Source organism: Myotis daubentonii, chromosome 5 (genome assembly GCF_963259705.1).
Source record: "Myotis daubentonii chromosome 5, mMyoDau2.1, whole genome shotgun sequence".
Classification (NCBI taxonomy): domain Eukaryota; kingdom Metazoa; phylum Chordata; class Mammalia; order Chiroptera; family Vespertilionidae; genus Myotis; species Myotis daubentonii.
In genome coordinates this window covers 50,145,972-50,165,693 of record NC_081844.1, presented here as the reverse complement: position 1 = coordinate 50,165,693, position 19,722 = coordinate 50,145,972, and the positions used below count along the sequence as shown (strand labels likewise).

The window sequence follows — 19,722 nt, the reverse complement described above, 5'->3', positions numbered from 1 at the left end:
CCATTTTTTGATAGGTGCATCTACAATTTAATTTTTAATAGAGTGGAATTTTAATGTTATGTGCTACTACTCATTTGAATATTTTGCTTAACTGAACGATCTTGTAGACCATGCAGATGATTGAGAATCAGGATACAATAGTATTATTATAACACAGGCAATAATTGCTCTTTCATGGATATTTCAGAAGTGTAGGTTGGATCTTGCATTTCTTTAGTACTATAGATATGAGTATCTATTATTACAGAATCATAGTCATTTTGTTGGGGTCTCATATATAATTATTACATTTATACACTCACTTTTTTATTACATGCTATTAAATTTTTTAATTGCATTATTAGCCATTTTTATGCACTATCAGAATTTTTGCGTAGTTTCTTCACTATTTATAAGAAAACTGATACCCAGAAAGTGACTTGCCTAAGTGAGGAGGAGCAGAACTCTAGTAATAGCGAGGTTTCAGTCTGCTATATTTTCAGTACTTGGGGAGATGTGCTCAATAACATTGTAATTTGACCATTTAAACTACTGATTATTTGGTTTCTGACTAATATATATATTGCATATTTTGTCATGTGAAGGATGATTGTATCATCTAATGTAAGCTTTCTAAAATTGTATTTGCTTGGGCCATATTGCCTCTTAAAGCCTTTGACTTGGAACTATAGAGTATCTAGGAAAATTAGTTGGATTGTTTTACTATGTTAAATTCCAGTGGTTCATTTGCCAAATGCTGTGATGTGTCTGGGGATTTTTGTTTCCATATGACCTTTTCTTTTGCTGATGATATGAATGAAATATTTTTTTCTTTTAGTTGCCTACTCTTTGTTATTGTATATAGAAGTATTGAATATGTCCAGAAAAATTATTTCTACTCTTGATTTTTGAGTCTGTAAACATTAATTTTATTTAAATGATAGCATGGATATTTATCTCTAGTTGCAGGTACTGTACGTAAAAAACATTTAGTTTCATTTTAATTTTGGAAAATAACAATTATGAAAATAGATGTTTATCACAAATCTTTGTTTCCCAAGTAGAATAATCAGGTTAGCATTAAGACTTCATAGTCATATGGTGTATACTATTATAATATGGTCTTAAAATTATACCTGTATTAGTGACTGAAAATAGATTGGTGCTATTCATTTATGCTATTCCTGGTTATGTTTTGTAATAGAGGACTTTTGGATATATGACACTATAAAGCAGTGCTGTTCAATAGGTAGGTCTTCCTGCAATGATAGAAATCCACTATAACTTAATGTGTGCTTAAGCCTTTGTCTTATGCTACTTGAGTACTTGAAATGTGGTTAGTGTGACTGGAGAGTGCATTTTAAATTTTATTTAATTAAATTTAAATAAATAAGTGTCTAGTATTGGACAAGCAGAATAAAATTAGTTTTTCCCACCCACTCATCCATCTTTCCATGAGGGTAGTAGGTTCATATTTTAAACTTCTTCACTTGCAGTAAATAGCCTTCTTCTGTTATTTTCAGTAAATTTGATTTTTACTTATATGATGATGAAGCTTTTTCTATCTTAAGTTTCCCTTACCTCTACCTGTAATTTTTTACCTATAATTTTTTAGTTAATCTGTGTGAATTTTATTTCTGATTCTTTATATTTTATTCTATGTGCAGGGTCAAAATGGTAGTGTTTTGCCATATTTTTTTTCGTATTGGAGTGTATCTGTTTGTTTCTCCTTTTCTGTCACACATACACATCCTTTCCCCACTCACAGAAAACCGAAGTGATTGATTTTTTTATTTCCTTAAAGAGATTATGAGACCTATGAGACTGAGGAGATTTATTTATTATCTTACCTGGGGCAGCTGCTGTGTTATCAGGGAGCCAAGTGTTAACCTAATAATGATAATAAAGTTTGTTGCTGCAAACCTGAGGTATCTATTTATCAATTCTAGGCAGTGAAGCTTCCTTCCAAGCCTGCCTTTTTTACTTTATTTTTGAGATGTTGGGTTGAGATTCTTTTTGTTCCTCAAGAATTCTCTTTTGAATTCTAAGAATTGTATTTTCCATACCTGATTTTTGCTTTGACGGAAAGACTCATCTCTTTGAGATTTTTGTTTAGCATGGACTAATGAAATAAGTCTATTCATTTAGTAAATAAATACCAAGCATTTCTTCTGTGCTAGTCATTGTCCTGGGTCCTATAGCAAGGCGCAAGACTGGCCAGGTTAAGTTTTTGTTGGATTTGTTGTCTAGTTAGAAAAATTGACTTTAAGAAGTAAACAGGATTTTAGACGGTAATGTCTAACAAGAAAAGCAGTAGGATAATTTGATAGAGTGACCAGGCTTATTGGTGGTATAGTGGTTTAGATATAGCAATTAGGGAAGAGAAGGGGTTATTTGACATCCAAACATCAATACAAGATCTTTTATTGCCCATTTTGACATGGCAATCCAAGAACTTTCCCTTTGAAGTTCTACCTCTAAACCTGCCACAAATCTTTATAGAAAGCACATCGCTTGGGTGATTTCTTGATGGAGTTTGGGATGACATTTTCCCTCTTTGGTCCTACTTTTCTAGCATGCTCATTTACAAAAACACAAATGTATCTTTTCTCCCTTGGTTGGTCCCAAAATCTCTGCCATTTTCAAAGCAAATGCAGTACTATGCTGCTTGATTTAACTGCACTTTCAAGGGCAAACTCTGTAATAGGCTTTCAACCTGGAATTGTACAGGCTTGATTTCACTTACTGATTCCACTCATGTCAGACATGTTTCATGTATAATATTTAGTTCTTTATATAGCTTTTGTGTTCTGCAGATATTTTGGATAGAGATTTTATGCACAACACTTTATAGGCAGGTTTGTTTCTATTAAGAGGCAACATAATGCCTTCATTGGCTTCTTTAAGGAATGCTCAGGAAAGTGTATATACATGTGTTAAGAACGTACTGGGATCATTGAACTGGAATTAAGAGTATGGTGGTGATCACAGATCACAGTGCCTGTGTTTTCTCCCCTAAGTTTGGTTCTATATGAAATCAGAGATCTTGCCCGTTTGTGGGCAAAACTTTTATTTCTGGTCATACATCGGTCAAAATAGGGTAGCAACAGGAATTAAGGGGGCCTGCCAGTTTGTTTTTTACCATAAGTATCAGTCCTTACACACTACAAATATTCTGGCTTTGTGCATCTTCCCTTGTATTCCTCATGCTGGATGTTTCATAGACATTCTTAGAACAGAGACTTCATCAGACTATATAGACTGACCTGCTTAACTCAGAATAAATTATAATGATCTCAAAAGATTATAAAAAAGCATTTGATAAACATCAATAATCATTTCTGATTTGAAAAATAAAACTTGGTAAGATAGGAATAGATGGATACTTTTTTAATCTTATTAGAAAGAAATTCCAATGAAAATGTATCTTTTTGCTAACCATTTGAAAAGTTCCTAATAAAGAATTGGACATATCACAGTTGCTTGGTACTTGACATTCTGGAAATACCAACCAATGCTGAAAAGTGAAAAATATGATGTACTAATACTGGAAAGAAGGAGTACGTATATTTTTAAAATATGTAACATAGTGAATACATAAGAAAATCCCTAGACACAAATTTCAGCATGATGTTTTCTGGTGCTTAAATAGTACTCTATAAAGAATCCATTTTTTTTTTAATTAAATCTTTATTGTTCAGATTATTACATTTGTTCCTCTTTTTGCCCCCCATAACTCCCCTCCTCCCAGTTCCCACCCCACCCTCTGCCCTCACTCCCCACCCACTATCCTCATCCATAGGTGCACGATTTTTGTCCAGTCTCTTCCCGCATCCCCCTCACCCCTTTCCCCTCCAAGAATAGTCAGTCCATTCCCTTTCTATGTCCCTGATTCTATTATAATCACCAGTTCATTCTGTTCATCAGATTATTTATTCACTTGATTCTTAGATTCACTTGTTGATAGATGTGTATTTGTTGTTCATAATTTGTATCTTTACCTTTTTCTTCTTCTTCCTCTTCTTAAAGGATACCTTTCAGCATTTCATATAATACTGGCTTGGTGGTGATGAACTCCTTTAGCTTTTCCTTATCTGTGAAGCTCTTTCTGACCTTCAATTCTGAATGATAGCTTTGCTGGATAAAGTAATCTTGGTTGTAGGTTCTTGGTATTCATCACTTTGAATATTTCTTGCCACTCCCTTCTGGCCTGCAAAGTTTCTATTGAGAAATCAGCTGACTGTCATATGGGTATTCCCTTGTAGGTAACTGAGTTTCTTTCTCTTGCTGCTTTTAAGATTCTCTCTTTGTCTTTTGCTCTTGGCATTTTAATTATGATGTGTCTTGGTGTGGTCCTCTTTGGATTCCTTTTGTTTGGGTTTCTCTGCGCTTTCTGGACTTGTAAGTCTATTTCTTTCACCAGGTAGGGGAAGTTTTCTGTCATTATTTCTTCAAATAGGTTTTCAATATCTTGCTCTCTCTCATCTTCTGGCACCCCTATAATTCTAATGTTGGTACGCTTGAAGCTGTCCCAGAGGCTCCTTACACTATCTTCGTATTTTCGGATTCTTTTTCATTTTGCTTTTCCAGTTGGGTGTTTTTTGCTTCTTCGCATTTCAAATCTTTGACTTGATTCTTGCGCTCCTCTGGTCTGCTGTTGGGAGTCTGTATAATATTCTTTATTTCGGTCAGTGTATGCTTAATTTCTAGTTGGTTCTTTATCACAACATTGAGGGTCTCAGATTTCTTGTAGATCTCATTAATTTTATCGGCAGTTTCTAGAAAATTATTGAAAGACCTTAAAAGTGTGGTTCTGAACTCTATATCCTCCATTGACAATTTTGTCCTGTTTCTTTGTCTCCACATTTTTTATGCTTTCTTGGTGCACCCCCTAGTGGTCTTTGTGCGCAGTCTTGTTGTAGTTAAGCCTTCATTGTTGTAGGTAATACTTGGGGGGGATTTGACCTCCAGGCCAACTGGCTGTGAGAATCAGCTGTGTCTGCGGTGGGAGAACTTCCGTCCTCTGGGGAGGTGCTAATCTAGCCTTTGCCTGAGGCTATCTGGCAAATGCCTTTGTGCAGGGCTTGGGCGGGGCGGGTCGCATGGGATCAACAGCGCAGGCAAAGCGAGCACTTATGGTTGCTCTCAGTCCCGTCCCCAGAGGCTCTGCCTCTCAGAGTCCCAGCAACCGCTGCAAACCTCAGAGAGAAAGCTGCCCTCGAGTTCCGACTGATGCCAGACAGTCCCGCTTCTCCCGTTTGAGTCTGGGTTCCTAGAGACTCACCCAGAACTGGAGCTCAGAGCCTGAGACTCCCTCCCGATTGAAACAGACAACCACACCCTCAGCCGCCAGCCCGCTCCGCACGCACCTCCACACCTTTGTATTTTCCGCACTGTGCCTCCTCTTAGTCTTGGTATGGTGTTCTCTTTCCTTCTAGTTGAAGAATTTTCCCTCAGCCAGCCTTCCTGTGGTTCTGGGTGATGTCCATTCCGTCTTTTAGTTGTATTTTTGAAGTGGTTGTGCGAGGCAGCAATCTCCAGTGTTTACCCATCTTGGTTCTCTCTCAAGAATCCATTTATAATAGCAATAAAAAACATTAAATACCTAGTAACTTATAATAGCAAATAAGGTACAAAATGGCTTTGAATAAGCCTAATGACTATGTAGGTACTGTAGGAAGACAACTGTAATTAAATATTTTAATTCATACTAACAACACTAATATAACAAACTGGTTTTAAAGTTTAGTGAAGTAAATATGTGCAAATAGCTAGAAAAATTCCAAGGGGAAATATATTACTGTGAGGATGGATAGGGAAACTAGCCCTTATTCCCAAATATTAAAACATAATATGAAAGGCATAGTTATTAAAATAGTTTAGTACTGACACTGAAATAGATCAGTAGAACCAAATGGAAACTTCAACAAAACCTGAAATGTATAAGTACATTTAGTATATGTTAAAATTTGTTTTTTTGATCAGTAGGGAAAAGAGATGAATGGATTATTTTTCAATGTGTGGGGATAACTGGCTAATAATTTGGATGAAAATAAATCCAATCTTTGCCTTGCTTTTATATAAGAATAAAATCACAAATGGACCAAATATGCAAATATTAAAAATGAAACTAGAAGAGCAATGAAAACATGAGTGAATTTTAAAAGTTAATTTCATCAAGGGCAGGTCTTTCTAAATGTAACATACACAAGTGTCAAAAAGCTAAGAAAAGATTGATATATTTGCTACATAAAAATTAAAATAACTAAAGTTCATTACACAACAAATGCTAAAGAATATGCTGGGAGGTGAGGGAGTGGGTATTTGCTACATTTATTATATATATAAAAGCCTAAATGACCATCTGACTTGTAGCTGTGATGCACAATGACCCTCAGGGCCAGATGCTCAACGCAGGAGCTGCCGAGCTGCAATAACTTGGCAGCTGTGGTTCTCAGGTGACATACCTGGAACCACAGAGAGGGAGCCCTCTAGCAATCCAGGACCCCTCGGGGGATGTCAGAGAGCCAGTTTCAGCCCAGTCCCCGCAAGCCAGGCCAAGGGACCCCACTGGTGCACAAATCTGTGCACCAGCTCTCTAGTATTTGTATAAAGGGCAGACATTCTTAAAAACTTAGTTATCTTATAAATTAATAAAAAGATAAGACAACCATGTAAAATATACAAACAATTCATAAATACATAAAAATAACCAGAAAACATGCAAAAATATTCAGTTTTCTTGATTAATGATGAAATTCCAATTAAAACAAGATACTGTTTTAGACCCATCAGACTGGAAAATATTTGCTTATTAGTGATGGCTTATTAATGATGGCAAGGATGTAGGAAAATCTCGTATATATAATTCGTGGAAGTGTGAATTGATGTAACCTTTTTGGAATGAACCTGTCAAAATTAAAAATGCTCATGTCTTTGGATTTAGCAGTTACTACACTTAGGAGAATTTATCACAGTGCTTATTTAGAAATACATGTGAAAGAATAAATATTGTTTCATTGTGTGTAATGGTAAAAATTTGAAGAAGGCAGGTGTTTCATTAGGTGACAGGTGTACTAAATTATGGTATATCTATATAGTGGAATACTGTAAGAATGTTTTTTTTTTTTTTAATATATTTTATTGATTTTTTACAGAGAGAAAGGGAGAGAGACAGAGAGTCAGAAACATCGATGAGAGAGAAACATCGATCAGCTGCCTCCTGCACATCTCCCACTGGGGATGTGCCCGCAACCCAGGCACATGCCCTCGACCGGAATCGAACCTGGGACCTTTCAGTCCACAGGCCGACGCTCTATCCACTGAGCCAAACTGGTTCCGGCACCATAAGAATGTTTAGATAAAATTAGATATTTATGTTTTGGTGTAGAAGGATGTGTAAGATGTAATAGGTGAAAAGGATAGCTTATGTCACGATGTCTATTTTATTTAAGTGAAACATTTTAAAGTTAGTAATGTGAAGTTTATATCTGCATAGTAAATATATTTGAAAGACTTTAACAACAGCAATCTATGGAGAGGAATTGCGAGGTTGAAAGGAATAGATTAGGGGAATTTTTTTCTTTTTACTTTGCACTCTTTTTTACTACTGTTTCCTTTTTTAAAAAAACCCAGATACTTGTATTAGTTTTATGCTTTAAAGTTTTAAAGAGCCAAAAACAGTATCAAGTTTAGATTTGTATCAAAACATAATTACATTGCATGGGATTTTATTCCTCCTAATAGAAAATACAGAATGAGGAACCTTTCATTTTGTGGTCAAATAACATTTATTTAGTATTTGAGAATAGCATTGATTTTTGTCTCTGAAGTGTTAATGGCATGTGGTCTGTACTTCTATCGAGTTCAGATATTTTATTAAAGATCTAACAGCACTTCTCTCAGAGATTTCCCTACCCTTTCTTCTACCAGCACACTCCTGATTTTATTTATCTAGTAGGTTCTATCATAGTCCAAAAGTAATGACAGTTCTTCCTCTAGATCTTCCTGTAATTCGGGTGGGCAACAGGGCAGATTTCATCACTATACTACTGTGTTAAAAATAACATTGGCCAATTGTAAGAGGTGCCACTCCCTGAACCAGAATCGGTGTGGGATCCGTATGACAGTTTTCCCTCTAAAATATCATTAAAGCCCTGCTGTCTGCAGTCTCTTGACATTATAGTTTTCCAGTCTGATATTTCACAGGGTGTGGGGTTTCTTTAGCTAAGAACTTCATAAACAAGGCTATTTTATATCACATGTCCTTTATTAGTTCTAACAACTGAACTTTCTTCACTCTTCTGATACACACATGGACCACTTTCAAGTAATGGTCTTGCCAAGAAAAGACTCTCTGTATTTAATATGATAAAATGACAAGTGGTTGTCCTCTTCCTAAAAGTACAGAAAAGTTCTGATATGTAAAACACAATCATTCCTTCCACAGCCATGCAGAGGTAAGTCTTCTGCATTGCGTTGCTTAACACATTTCTTACCGCTCAGGAGTTTTCTCGTGTTTCGAGCGCCATCTGTTAAGGACCGCTCACGAGTGTTCTCATTTTTCATGCCCATGGAAAAAGGAGCGAATCTAGATACTTATGTAAATTTTGTTTGGTCCATCTTCATAGAGGAAAATGTTTTACGCAGTACCATACGTTAAAAAAGTACTAGGAACTTTAATTGTTTAATTGGTTTTGTAAATAAAAATGTTATAATTATTGAAAACAACACCTAAAGTGCATTATGATGATTTAAATAACATGCAGTTTGCCCCAAAACGTGCGGTCCCTGGTGTATGTCTTAGAAATTTCTCTGCGGTACGCAATGTGTTTAAGACCCTTAGTGAGGCTCTTTATAAGTAATCCTTGATCAGAAAATGGCACGTGCCTGAAGCAAGTTATACTTTGATACTGGGTAAGTGGTTTTGTTAAAAACTTTTTTTGAGTCCCTGTAGAGGAAATTCATTACCCATGATGCATTCATCTGTAATAACATTGTATTATTTAGGTTTTCCAACCTTTTTCAACATTTATCCAGAAGTTATCTTTCTCCTCCCAAACTAACTCCTAACATGCTATTAATTGTGATCTTTTGGCAAAGGTCAAGAATAGAAAGAAAGCTATGTTTATTTAATTTAAAGGCTACGGCCCGTTTCAGTCTTAGATTTTTCTTCAATTTCATCTCTACTTCAATGTCTAGTTTCTATAGCAACTGAATTAGGTGCTAGATCAGAAAAAAGAAATCTTCTGATGTTAAAAATTTGGTTTTTAACCTAGAGAGGGAAGAAAACAGGCAACACTCTCAACTGTTTTCCCTGGGCTGATGCCTACATTCTGTTTCCAGGAATTCTGTATTTTTTCCTAAAGAGGCCAGACACTTAACTCTTCTTTCACAAAGCCCTAAAAAGGACTGCTGCATCTCTGTTCAACAACTTAATCACAGTAAATTTAATTGATTAATCAAATCAAGGCAGCTAAGAGAGAGAACTCTTCCTCTGTGGAGAAACTAGTGAGTGACCAGTGGAACTGTTTTTTGTTTTTTTTCTCAAATGGAATGTCTCTGGGAATTATGTGAATTGTCTCTTTTTTTAATCTTGGATTCCTTAACAATAACTTTTTCTTTTTTATTGGTCTCTTGTTCAAGTGTGATTGGGAAAATCTCGAATGGTACTTCTGTCTATATTCTCAGTCTATCTGGGTTAGGGAGTGGGCACGACATATTATGTCACGTAAATGGGGAGATGGAGGTGGGAGAAATGCTGTTAGACACTAAAATAGATTACATCAAGGGGATGGTATAAGTACTTAATGTTGCATCTTCATAAATGTGAATAGTATTTAAATGGAAGCTAATTTTTTTTTTTTAAATTAAGTTGTCGAAGCTGGAGGAAGATTAATGTGTTTTTTTTATATAATAGGAACTACCTTCAGTTGAAGAACTAACCATTATTTTGCCTGAAGATATTGAATTAAAGCCTCTTGGGATGGTTTCAAGTATTATTGAACAATTAGGTATGTAAATAATTTTATTAATAAAAATGATATATAAGTAATGCATTAATCAAATCAGAGATTTTATGACTAGTGAATTTTGAACAGATTAATTTTACTTATGTAATTCATAAATATATTTTCTTTATAAAAATTTAAAGTCTGCTTTTACTGACATGTTTCTCCAGAATTTTCTTTGATGTGCAATATTCGTTTTCTGTTGCTATTAAGTTACTACAAATTTAGTGGCTTAAAATAATACAAAGTTATTATTTTGCAGTTCTTTGGGCCAGAAATTTGTCATGGATCTTACTGAGTTAAAATCAAGGGGCCCATCAGGGCTTAAATTTTTTTTGTAGAGGCTCTAGGGGAGAATTCATTTCCTTTCTCCATTCAACTTCTAACAGCTGCCTGCACTCCTTGGTTCCAGACTCCCTTCTTTCACCCTCAAAACCAATAATGTAACTTCTCTCAGAACAGAGCCTGGAAAGCTTCTCTGCTTTTACAGACTCCTTAGTCCTTCATGTGTATTCTAGGGTAATTGCTCCATCTCAAGGTTCTTAACACTAATCACAACTGCAATGGAAAAAAAATTATTTATTTTTAATGAAAGGTAACATTCACATGTTTAGGGATTAGGGTATGGTTATCTTTTTTTGTGGAGAGGGCATTATTCTGCTTACTGCCTTAAATTTTATTTTATAAACATGTAAATTAGGAATTTCTGTGATGTAATACTGATATGAATGGCACGAAATATGAAACTGTTGAATATGAGACAACTAGACATTAAGGATTTCCTTTTAGTTCCAAGAGATAGGTATCAAAGGGCCTTGAAATTAACGTAGCTGCCATTAACTCTCATTGTGAGATACATTTGAGAATAGAACTCAGCGTTGACAGACATAGGATTTTTGAACTGGGAAAAAAAAGTAGATCATACACCAGCTCCCTTAGTTTTTAGGACTTAAGGGACCCAGAAAAATGTTTCACTTGCATTTATGAGTCATTGGTAGAAATTAGACTTTATCTTTTGACCTTTTTCTAATAGTATACATATCAGTGTTTTTTAAAAATTAATATAAATTTAGATAAATCTGTACTTTTGTAATTTATTAAAATTTAGGTTAAAGTGGAACATTTTTAATAAAAAGTATAGTTATTAAAACTCTGTACATAATTCTCAAGTTATTACATTAGTTTTTGAGTCATCTTATTGATAACTGGAACAGTAGGCCAAGGATTTTCCCCCGGGGTCATGTCTTGTGACTCGAAAGAATGGACCAGAAGATTTAAGCAAAAGTGTGGAAAATTATTACAAGCAGAGTCAGACTTCCTGCAAGGGGAGGGGGACCCAGTAATGGGATGCCCCTTAAAGCCTTGTAGTCCAGGGGTATATATTTGCTACAAGCCTATCTGTGTCATCAATTGATCGATTCCCTCAATTGTTTTTGCCCAGCAACAGACCTGATCTTTCCCTGTTCCTATGTGTTCTTTCTCTGTTCTCTGTTCCTGTGTTGAACTTTCTCTTTTTCTATGCCTTTGTACACCTTGTGACTGCAGGCTCTCCCTTGTTTTCCCATGCCTCCTGCTTTGAGTCCAGAAACATTTTATTATTTCTGCTAGGTTGGTTTCTGTGATTAGGCTTGCTCGCACTGCCATGTCTGCCCCTATGTGCCTTTGTTTTCCACTGGACCCCTACCATATCTGCCTGCATTTCAAGCTAACTTCTTTCATTATGGTATTTAATAATATGCATAAATAAGTGAAACGGGTAATTACTTGATTATAGCGTGTGAATTGAACATTTATTAGACTTGATGTATATAGGAGATTGTAGGAGATGATTGAGAATGAATTCTGTTAGTGCTCACTATCCTTATCTTTATTCCAGAAGCAGATCTAACTCAAAGAATGTTGACTCATGATTGGTTGCTTATATGTACATTCAGAATTTAGAAGCACTAGTTGCTGCCCCCCACACTCCCATCCCCATTGCCATTTTGCCTCTGGTTTGGGGTCTCCCTAGTCCCTCCAAGATCATCTTGCCCCCACCCTCATATTTAGGGTGGATGTGGGCTTACAGATACAAAGGCCCTGCTCCCACCCCTGTAGTCCACCTAGCAATTTCCCCCTTCCTGCCCTGGGGGCCCGAGATGTAGATATTATACAAAGGTTTCTAAATCCCCTTTTTTTCTGTGCACTTTTTTATTTAAGAAGATGGGATCCCAGGTGGGAACCCTCTACATTAAATTGGTGTTTAGGAAAAAAAATTAGCTGAAATTTTTTGAATGAATCTTCACAATCTGAACTAATATGTTTTTTCTAAGTAGAGATGGCATTATCTATATAATGTGACAAAGTAGTCTTGCTCGTTGCTCTAATTTTCTAAGAACCTATCATCCCCCCACCCCCCTTTTGCTGTAATAGATTGTTTAACATTTGTGGCACTTAAAAAGAATTGGGGTATGCTAGACTAGTGGAATAATGCTTTTGCTTTTTGAGAAAAAGTGATAAAAATTACTGTGTGCTCTCTCATTCTTCTTCTGTTCTGAGGAAGATACTTCTGTGGTTAACTTTTTCATATAGCAGTAAGTAATCAGTGCTCATAGAAAAGAATGTGAGAAAAAAAACCTAATTTTTTCTAAAACAGGAGTTTTGTGACTAAATTATATGTTTTTGGGGTAAAAATTGCTTGAGAAAATGTACATGGCTTGAATTTGTTGATTTTAATGGGTGAGTCAAATTTTCTGTGAGATTTTATACTTTAATTTTCTTTCTTAGAATTTTAGCTTTTTGTATGAAATAAAAATAGAATCTATTTCACTGTGCTATGTTTAATAAATAGAATTTGTTTATCCATGAGGCATAGTTACTGTGGCATATTATTTCACCTTAAATTTCATATTAAAGCCTAAATTCTCATTTAAATTCTATATTACCTCCTGATTAAATCTTAAAATAATCTGATTTGTTTCATTTTTCAGTAATAATTGAATCTATGCCTAAACTACCTCCAGTTAATGAGGAGACTGTAATTTTTAAGAGCGATCGGCAGACAGCAGGGAAGGTTTGTAAAAAATTTCAAATTCTACAAATTATTGTTTCCTTGTGGCTTACTGTTTTTGACTTTCTTTATCTGCCCTAAAAACAGCTTATTAATTTTAGTAGATGAGCAGTCTATAACTCTCAGATTGTATATTCCCTTAGTACATCTTAATTTTCATCAGTACTTTGTCTGTATATTGATTTAATACTGCTTATTACTCTTTGCTGATTGAGTCATTAAATAGGCATGTATAGGTATTTTGTTAGGCAGGGGCTCTTCATATTAAATAAGACACAGTTCCCTATTCTCCATGTACTCACTATTAAATGCAGCAGATTATTTCCACCATGTAGTAGGTCTGAAACTTTTTTGGTTTGTGAGTCCCATTGAATAATGGCTCTCAAATTATGGATTATTGATATATATAGTTAAGTAGTATCCTTAAGGTGAGGTTTCTTTTAATATCTTAATAATGGAACAAACCTGTGTGTTCATCCTTGATATGGAAGACCTCAAATTTTACCCAACGGTTACACAATTCTGAGCAGTCAGTAGAAGACATAAAACTTTCTTAGATTAATCCTGGCCTGTGTGGCTCAGTTGGTTGAATGTCGTCCTGTGCACCAAGAGGTTGCTGGTTCAATTCCCAGTCAGGGCACATGCCCAAGTTAAGACTCTTATCTCCAGTTAGGGTGCATGTAGGAAGCAGCCAATCGATGTTTCTTGGTCACATTAATGTTTTTCTCTCTCCCCCTCTCCCTCTCCTAAAAATCAATAAAACCATATTTTTAAAAAACCCAACAACTCAGATCAAATCTGTAAATACCCATCAAGTGTTGCTTTTCTGGGAAAGAGTTTTATTCACCTCAGTATTCCTCCACTGTATGTAATACAGTCCTTCATAAATTATATGTGCTAAGTAAATGTGTATTGAGTTGAAAACAAATAAGAAACCAGCTGATATTCTTTGTAGAAGCAACTCTCTGGAGCTTAGTTTTTCCCAAATAAGCAACAGTTGGCTTCTTTTTTTTGTTTTAGGAAATATGATTTACATTTAATCAAAAAAAGGGCATATTTTGAATTGTATTATTGGGTCATTCATATACTAGTAACCTTTCCTTTTCTCTGCCTTTTCCTTTTATTCCATTCTCGCACATAAGTTGACAGACTACTATACCAAATAGAAATAAATCACTTAGGAATGCAAAGCAATCGGTGGCAGAACTAATTGAAGTCTAGAGCTAATATATTTTGGCAATTCTTGAGAAGGTTTGTGAGAGGAACAAAGACTTTTAAATGTCTGAAAATGATGCTCTACTTTTTCCCCCTCAAATAACTAGACTTTATACTTTTGCTTCAATTATGGGTACTGCCGGTGTCTTGTAAGGAGTTAAAGATACATTAGGGGCTTAAGTTCTCCCTGCCAATTGGGATAGTACATTCTGCCCTGGTGAAAAAACAAAACATGTCTTTCTGTCCTCAAGAAAGTAGTAGAAGACGAAAAGGGAAAAGACGCAAGGGAAAACTTATTTCTGTATTTGTCTCACTGAATTGAGCAGATTATCTCCATGATTCCTTTTATTTATGATTTTTATGACAGTTGTCCTTTTTTTTTTTTCTAAATAGCCAACTTAAATAATTTCAATTTCAGTGTACCTCTAAATTCTCATTTCTTATATCCTCCAATACATTTAAATTCTCATTCCTATAATTGTAATTGAAAGAAGTCAGATAAAAATGCAATATTTACACTAAGCATGTCAAACTCGCAGCCTCCAACAAATGTTTTTGCGGCCCAGCCAATATAATAGTATGTAAGAAATGTTTTAGTAAAAATTTTGTAACTTAATTATTACGATATCCTGTTATATATAATTATTAATACTGAACTACAGTGTTCACTAATGACTGATTACTATAATCATGTTGCATTCATTTTCTTTACGCGCAGGCACACCATTTCTCTCCACTAATAATTGCAGTAAATATTTTAGCAGCCGATAGCAACATCATTAGTCTTTTTTTTATTGTTTAAAGTATTACATATGTCTCCTTTTTTCCCAATTGACCTCCCCTCTACCCCCCGCCACTCCTACTTCCCAGGACAAGCCCCCACCACCCCAGTGTCTGTGTCCATTGGTTATGTTAATATGCATGCATACAAGTCCTTTGGTTGATCTCTAACGCCTCCCTCCCCTGCCTTCTCTCTGAGATTGGACGGTCTGTTCAGTGTTACCTTGTCTTTGGATCTGTTTTTGTTCATCAGTTTATGTTGTTCATTATATCCCACGTATGAATGAGATCATGTGATATTATTCTTTCTCTGGCTGGCTTATTTCACTTAGCATAATGCTCTCCAGTTCCATCCATGCTGTTGCAAATGGTACAAGTTTTTCCTTTTTTATAGCAGCATAGTATTCCACTGGGTAGATGTACCACAGTTTTCTAATCCACTCATCTGCTGATGGGCACTTAGGCTGTTTCCAAATCTTAGCTATTGTAAATTGTGCTGCTGTGAGCATAGGGGTGCATATATCCTTTCTGATTGGTGTTTCTGTTTTCTTGGGATATATTCCTAGAAGTGGGATCACTGGGTCAAATGGGAGTTCCATTTTTTACTTTTTGAAGAAACTCCATGCTGTTCTCCACAGTGGCTGCACCAGTTTGCATTCGCACCAACAGTGCATGAGGGCTCCTTTTTCTCCACATCCTCACCAGCACTTGTCATTTGTTGATTTGTTGATGATAACCATTCTGACAGGTGTGAGATGGTACTTCATTGTTGTTTTGATTTACATCTCCCAGATGATTAATGACTTTGAGCATGTTTTCATATGTCTCTTGGTCTTCCTTATGTCTTTTTTTGAAAAGTATCTATTTAGATCCGTTGCCCATTTTTTGATTGGGTTGTTTATCTTCCTTTTGTTATGTTGTATGAGTTCCCTGTAAATTTTGGAGATTAACTCTTTTCTGAGATAGCATTGGCAAATATGTTCTCCCATGCAGTGGGCTTTCTTGTTTTGTTAATGGTTTCTTTTGCTGTGCAGAAGCTTTTTATTTTGATGTAGTCCCATTTGTTTATTTTCTCCCTAGTTTCCATTGCCTTAGGAGCTGTATCAGTAAAGATATTGCCACGCCATATGTCTGCAATTTTGCTCCCTGTGGAGTCTTGTAGGATTTTTATGGTTTCCTGTCTCACATTTAAGTCCTTTAGCCATTTTGAGTTTATTTTTTGTGTATGGTATAAGTTGGTGATCTAGTTTCATTTTTTTGCATGAATCTGACCAATTTTCCCAACACCATTTATTGAAGAGACTATCTTTACTCCATTGTATGCTCTTGCCTCCTTTGTCAAATATTAATTGAGCATAATGGCTTGGGTCTATTTCTGGGTTCTCTGTTCTGTTCCATTGTGCCAGTACCAGGAGTTTTGAGAACCGTGGCTTTGAAATACAGCTTGATATCTGGTATTGTGATTCCTCCAACTTTGTTTTTCTTTCTCAGGATTGCTGTGGCTATTCGGGGTCTTTTTTTATTCCAGATGAATTTTTGAAGAGTTTGTTCTGCGTCTGTGAAATATGCCATTGGTATTTTAATTGGGATTGCCTTGAACCTATAAATTGCTTTGGGTAGTATGGACATTTTAATGATGTCGATTCTACCAATCCATGAACACTGTATGTTCTTCCATTTGTTTATGTCTTCCTCTATCTCTTTCTTCAATGTCCTGCAGTTTTCCGAGTACAGGTCTTTTACCTCCGTACTTAGGTTTATTCCTAGGTATCTTAATTTTTTTGGAGCAATGGTAAATGGGATTTATTTTTTTAGTTTCTCTTACTGTGAGTTCATTATTGATGTATAAAAAAGCCATAGATTTTTGGGTGTTAATTTTGTATCCTGCTATATTGCTGAATTCACTTACTAAGTTTAGTACTTTTTAGATGGAGCCTTTCAGGCTTTCTATATACAATATCATGTCATCTGCAAATAATGACAGTTTTACTTCTTCTATTCCAATTTGCCTTTTATTTCTTCTTATTGTCTGATCGCTATGGCTAGTACTTCCAGTACTATGTCGAATAGGAGTGGTGAAAGTGGGCATCCCTGTCTTGTTCCTGTTCTTAGGGGAAATGGTTTTAGTTTTTGCCCATTGAGTATGATGTTGGCTATAGGTTTGTCATATAAGGCTTTTATTATGTTGAGGTATGGTCCCTTGATTCCCACTTTGTTGAAAATTTTTATCAAGAAACGGTGTTGGATTTTGTCAAATGCTTTTTCTGCATCGATTGATATTATGTGATTTTTGTCTCTCAATTTGTTTATGTGATATATCACATTTATTGATTTGCAGATATTGTACTATCCTTGCATCCCTGGAATAAATCCCACTGGGTCATGGTATATGATCTTTCTAATGTAATGCTGGATCAGATTTGCTAGAATTTTGTTGAAGTTTTTAGCATCAATGTTCATCAAGGATATTGGCCGGTAGTTCTCTTTTTTGTGGTATCTTTATCTGGTTTTGGAATTAGGGTAAACATCATTAGACTCGTACTGACTTGTTAGGTGTGCGCAACAGGAAATATTTCACTTTCAGAGAACAAGAAAAATAGGTTTATTTGCATTACGTTTATTAATTTGTGCAGTTTTTCAGTGTCTGGTAAGTTAATGTTTATGAAAAACTAATTTTTATTAAAATGTTCTATTTTATGTTAACGATTACTCATTCATTTCAGCCCTTTGTATTCAGCATGTCGCTATCAAAATAAACCTAAATTTCTATGAAAATTGAAGTTTTTTTGTTTTTTGTGGCCCACGTCAACTTATTAAACCTTGTTATTTGGCGGTGTTAGCCTTTGAGTTTGACATGCTGGATTTATACCTCTAATTCTAGCTATGCATAAGTACAGAGAGAAAAATTAAACTATTTCTAAATTTTACATAGAAAGCATTGTAAATTGAAGGAAGTTAGAAGTCTATCAAAAATATTTGATTATAAATCTAAGCACCTTGAAATGTTTCCCCAAATAATGGCAGGAGTTGGGGAGAGGGTTGGAAGTATTGTTAGTTCTACCAGTGTATTTTTTAAAATGCACTGATTCTGTAAGGAGGTTGAATTATCCCCATCCCCATTTACTCAAAAATTTAAAGTTAAAAAGGAGCAAAATTGATTTTACCACCCAGATAGTTTGACTTATTTCCCTTCTACCTCCCTCCCCATTCCCACTGACCTAAGGAGAGCAACTTCAGATTTGTCATTTCTACCTTTTGCCTTTTCATAATGATTTGATAATAATTATCCTATATAATAAGAGGATAATATGCAAATAGACCGAACGACAGAACAACTGAACAGCCAATCAAAGCATAATATGCTAATGATATGCTAAGGCTGCTTAACCGCTTGCTATGACATGCATTGACTACTAGGGGGCAGGTGCAGAATGTGGCAGGCCTCAGCAGCAGGCAGCAGAGCACAGAACATGGTGGGCATGGGCCACTGCGGGATGGTGGAGCAGGTGCAGGAAGTGGGGGGCGGGGGCTTGGTGCCAGACCAAGGCAGGGCACTGGTGGCTGTCATCGGGGCGAGCCTCTGGTGGTTACTGAAAATTATTTGCTCCTGTGTACCATTGTCTCACCTGGTGCTCACACCTGCTGCCAACGCTGGCCCTGATCGCCCCTCAGGGCTTCTCAACCTCCCCCTGCGCCCCAATCGCTCCATGCTGTCAGCGGGTGCAAGCGGGGCTGGTGCCATCAGCACGTGGGAGTGGCAGCAGCGGGAGCAGGGATGCCCGCAGACAGAGAACCAGGGGCCAGTAGGTGGGGCCGGGTGGGGGTGTGGAGGATGGGCCGGGTGGCTAGGGACCCTACTCATGCATGAATTTTGTGCACTGGGCCTCTAGTTATTTAATAATGATTAATTTATTTTGATAAATAATGAAATTCCATTTTTAATAATTGTTTAATATCAGAGGATTTTTAAATAAAGGTCAACCTGTGCCATGTATTATTCCTGTATAATATGAATTTGTTGGTTATTTGTTTTGCATTTAGTTTTCAGTGTTAGAGTAGGTTTTGTTTTTGTTTATTTTACGTTTTAATAAACCAGAACCATGAAATCTATTTTTCTGTCAAATATCATTGGATAGGAATTTTTACTGAATTTTTTCAATAAAAACGATTTTAAGTATAATAATTTTACATGAAATAAACATTAATATTTCAAGAAAAAAGATTTTAAATATAATAATATTACCAAAACTTTACTAACATAGTATAATAAACACAAAAGTTGTAGGAAATATTAAAAATCTGCAAATAACAGGATTACTTCTATTATATTCTAAAATTTTTTTTACTGATCTTTTTAGAAAGAATATTTTTATTACTGGCTTGCTTGGTAACATGTGATGATATTTTGGAAGTCTTCATATTATACTGATAGAGTATTTTTTTTCCTCCCTCAGTAACTTGTGTAATATACATGGTGATTGAAATAATTATTTGACTTAGTCAATGAAGTACAGTACTGTTCCTTCATTTTTTATTTTTATACTTTCTTCATTTTTATTAATGGGAAGTCAAATATTATACAGTGATTGATAGATACAATTCTGGATGACTGTGGAGGTTCATCTCCCTCTTTCCCCTTTTGGTAGTTTAGTGAAAAGCTGCATCAGCTGAAAACACTCTGAAGTCTAT

General features: G+C 35.6%; 1 protein-coding gene across 2 annotated transcripts in view; it reads left to right on the top strand.

Annotated features, from left to right (window-relative positions):
• Nucleotides 1–19,722, top strand: part of NAF1 (nuclear assembly factor 1 ribonucleoprotein) — a 54,491-nt gene that overhangs the window by 19,617 nt on the left and 15,152 nt on the right. Inside the window, exons 3-4 of one of the 2 annotated variants that reach the window (XM_059697755.1) lie at nucleotides 9,899–9,992; nucleotides 12,959–13,041. The exons of the other annotated variant lie outside the window; for it this stretch is intronic. Coding sequence (XP_059553738.1) covers nucleotides 9,899–9,992; nucleotides 12,959–13,041 — 177 coding nt within the window. The remainder of the gene's footprint in view (nucleotides 1–9,898; nucleotides 9,993–12,958; nucleotides 13,042–19,722) is intronic. 2 annotated transcript variants of the gene reach the window in all.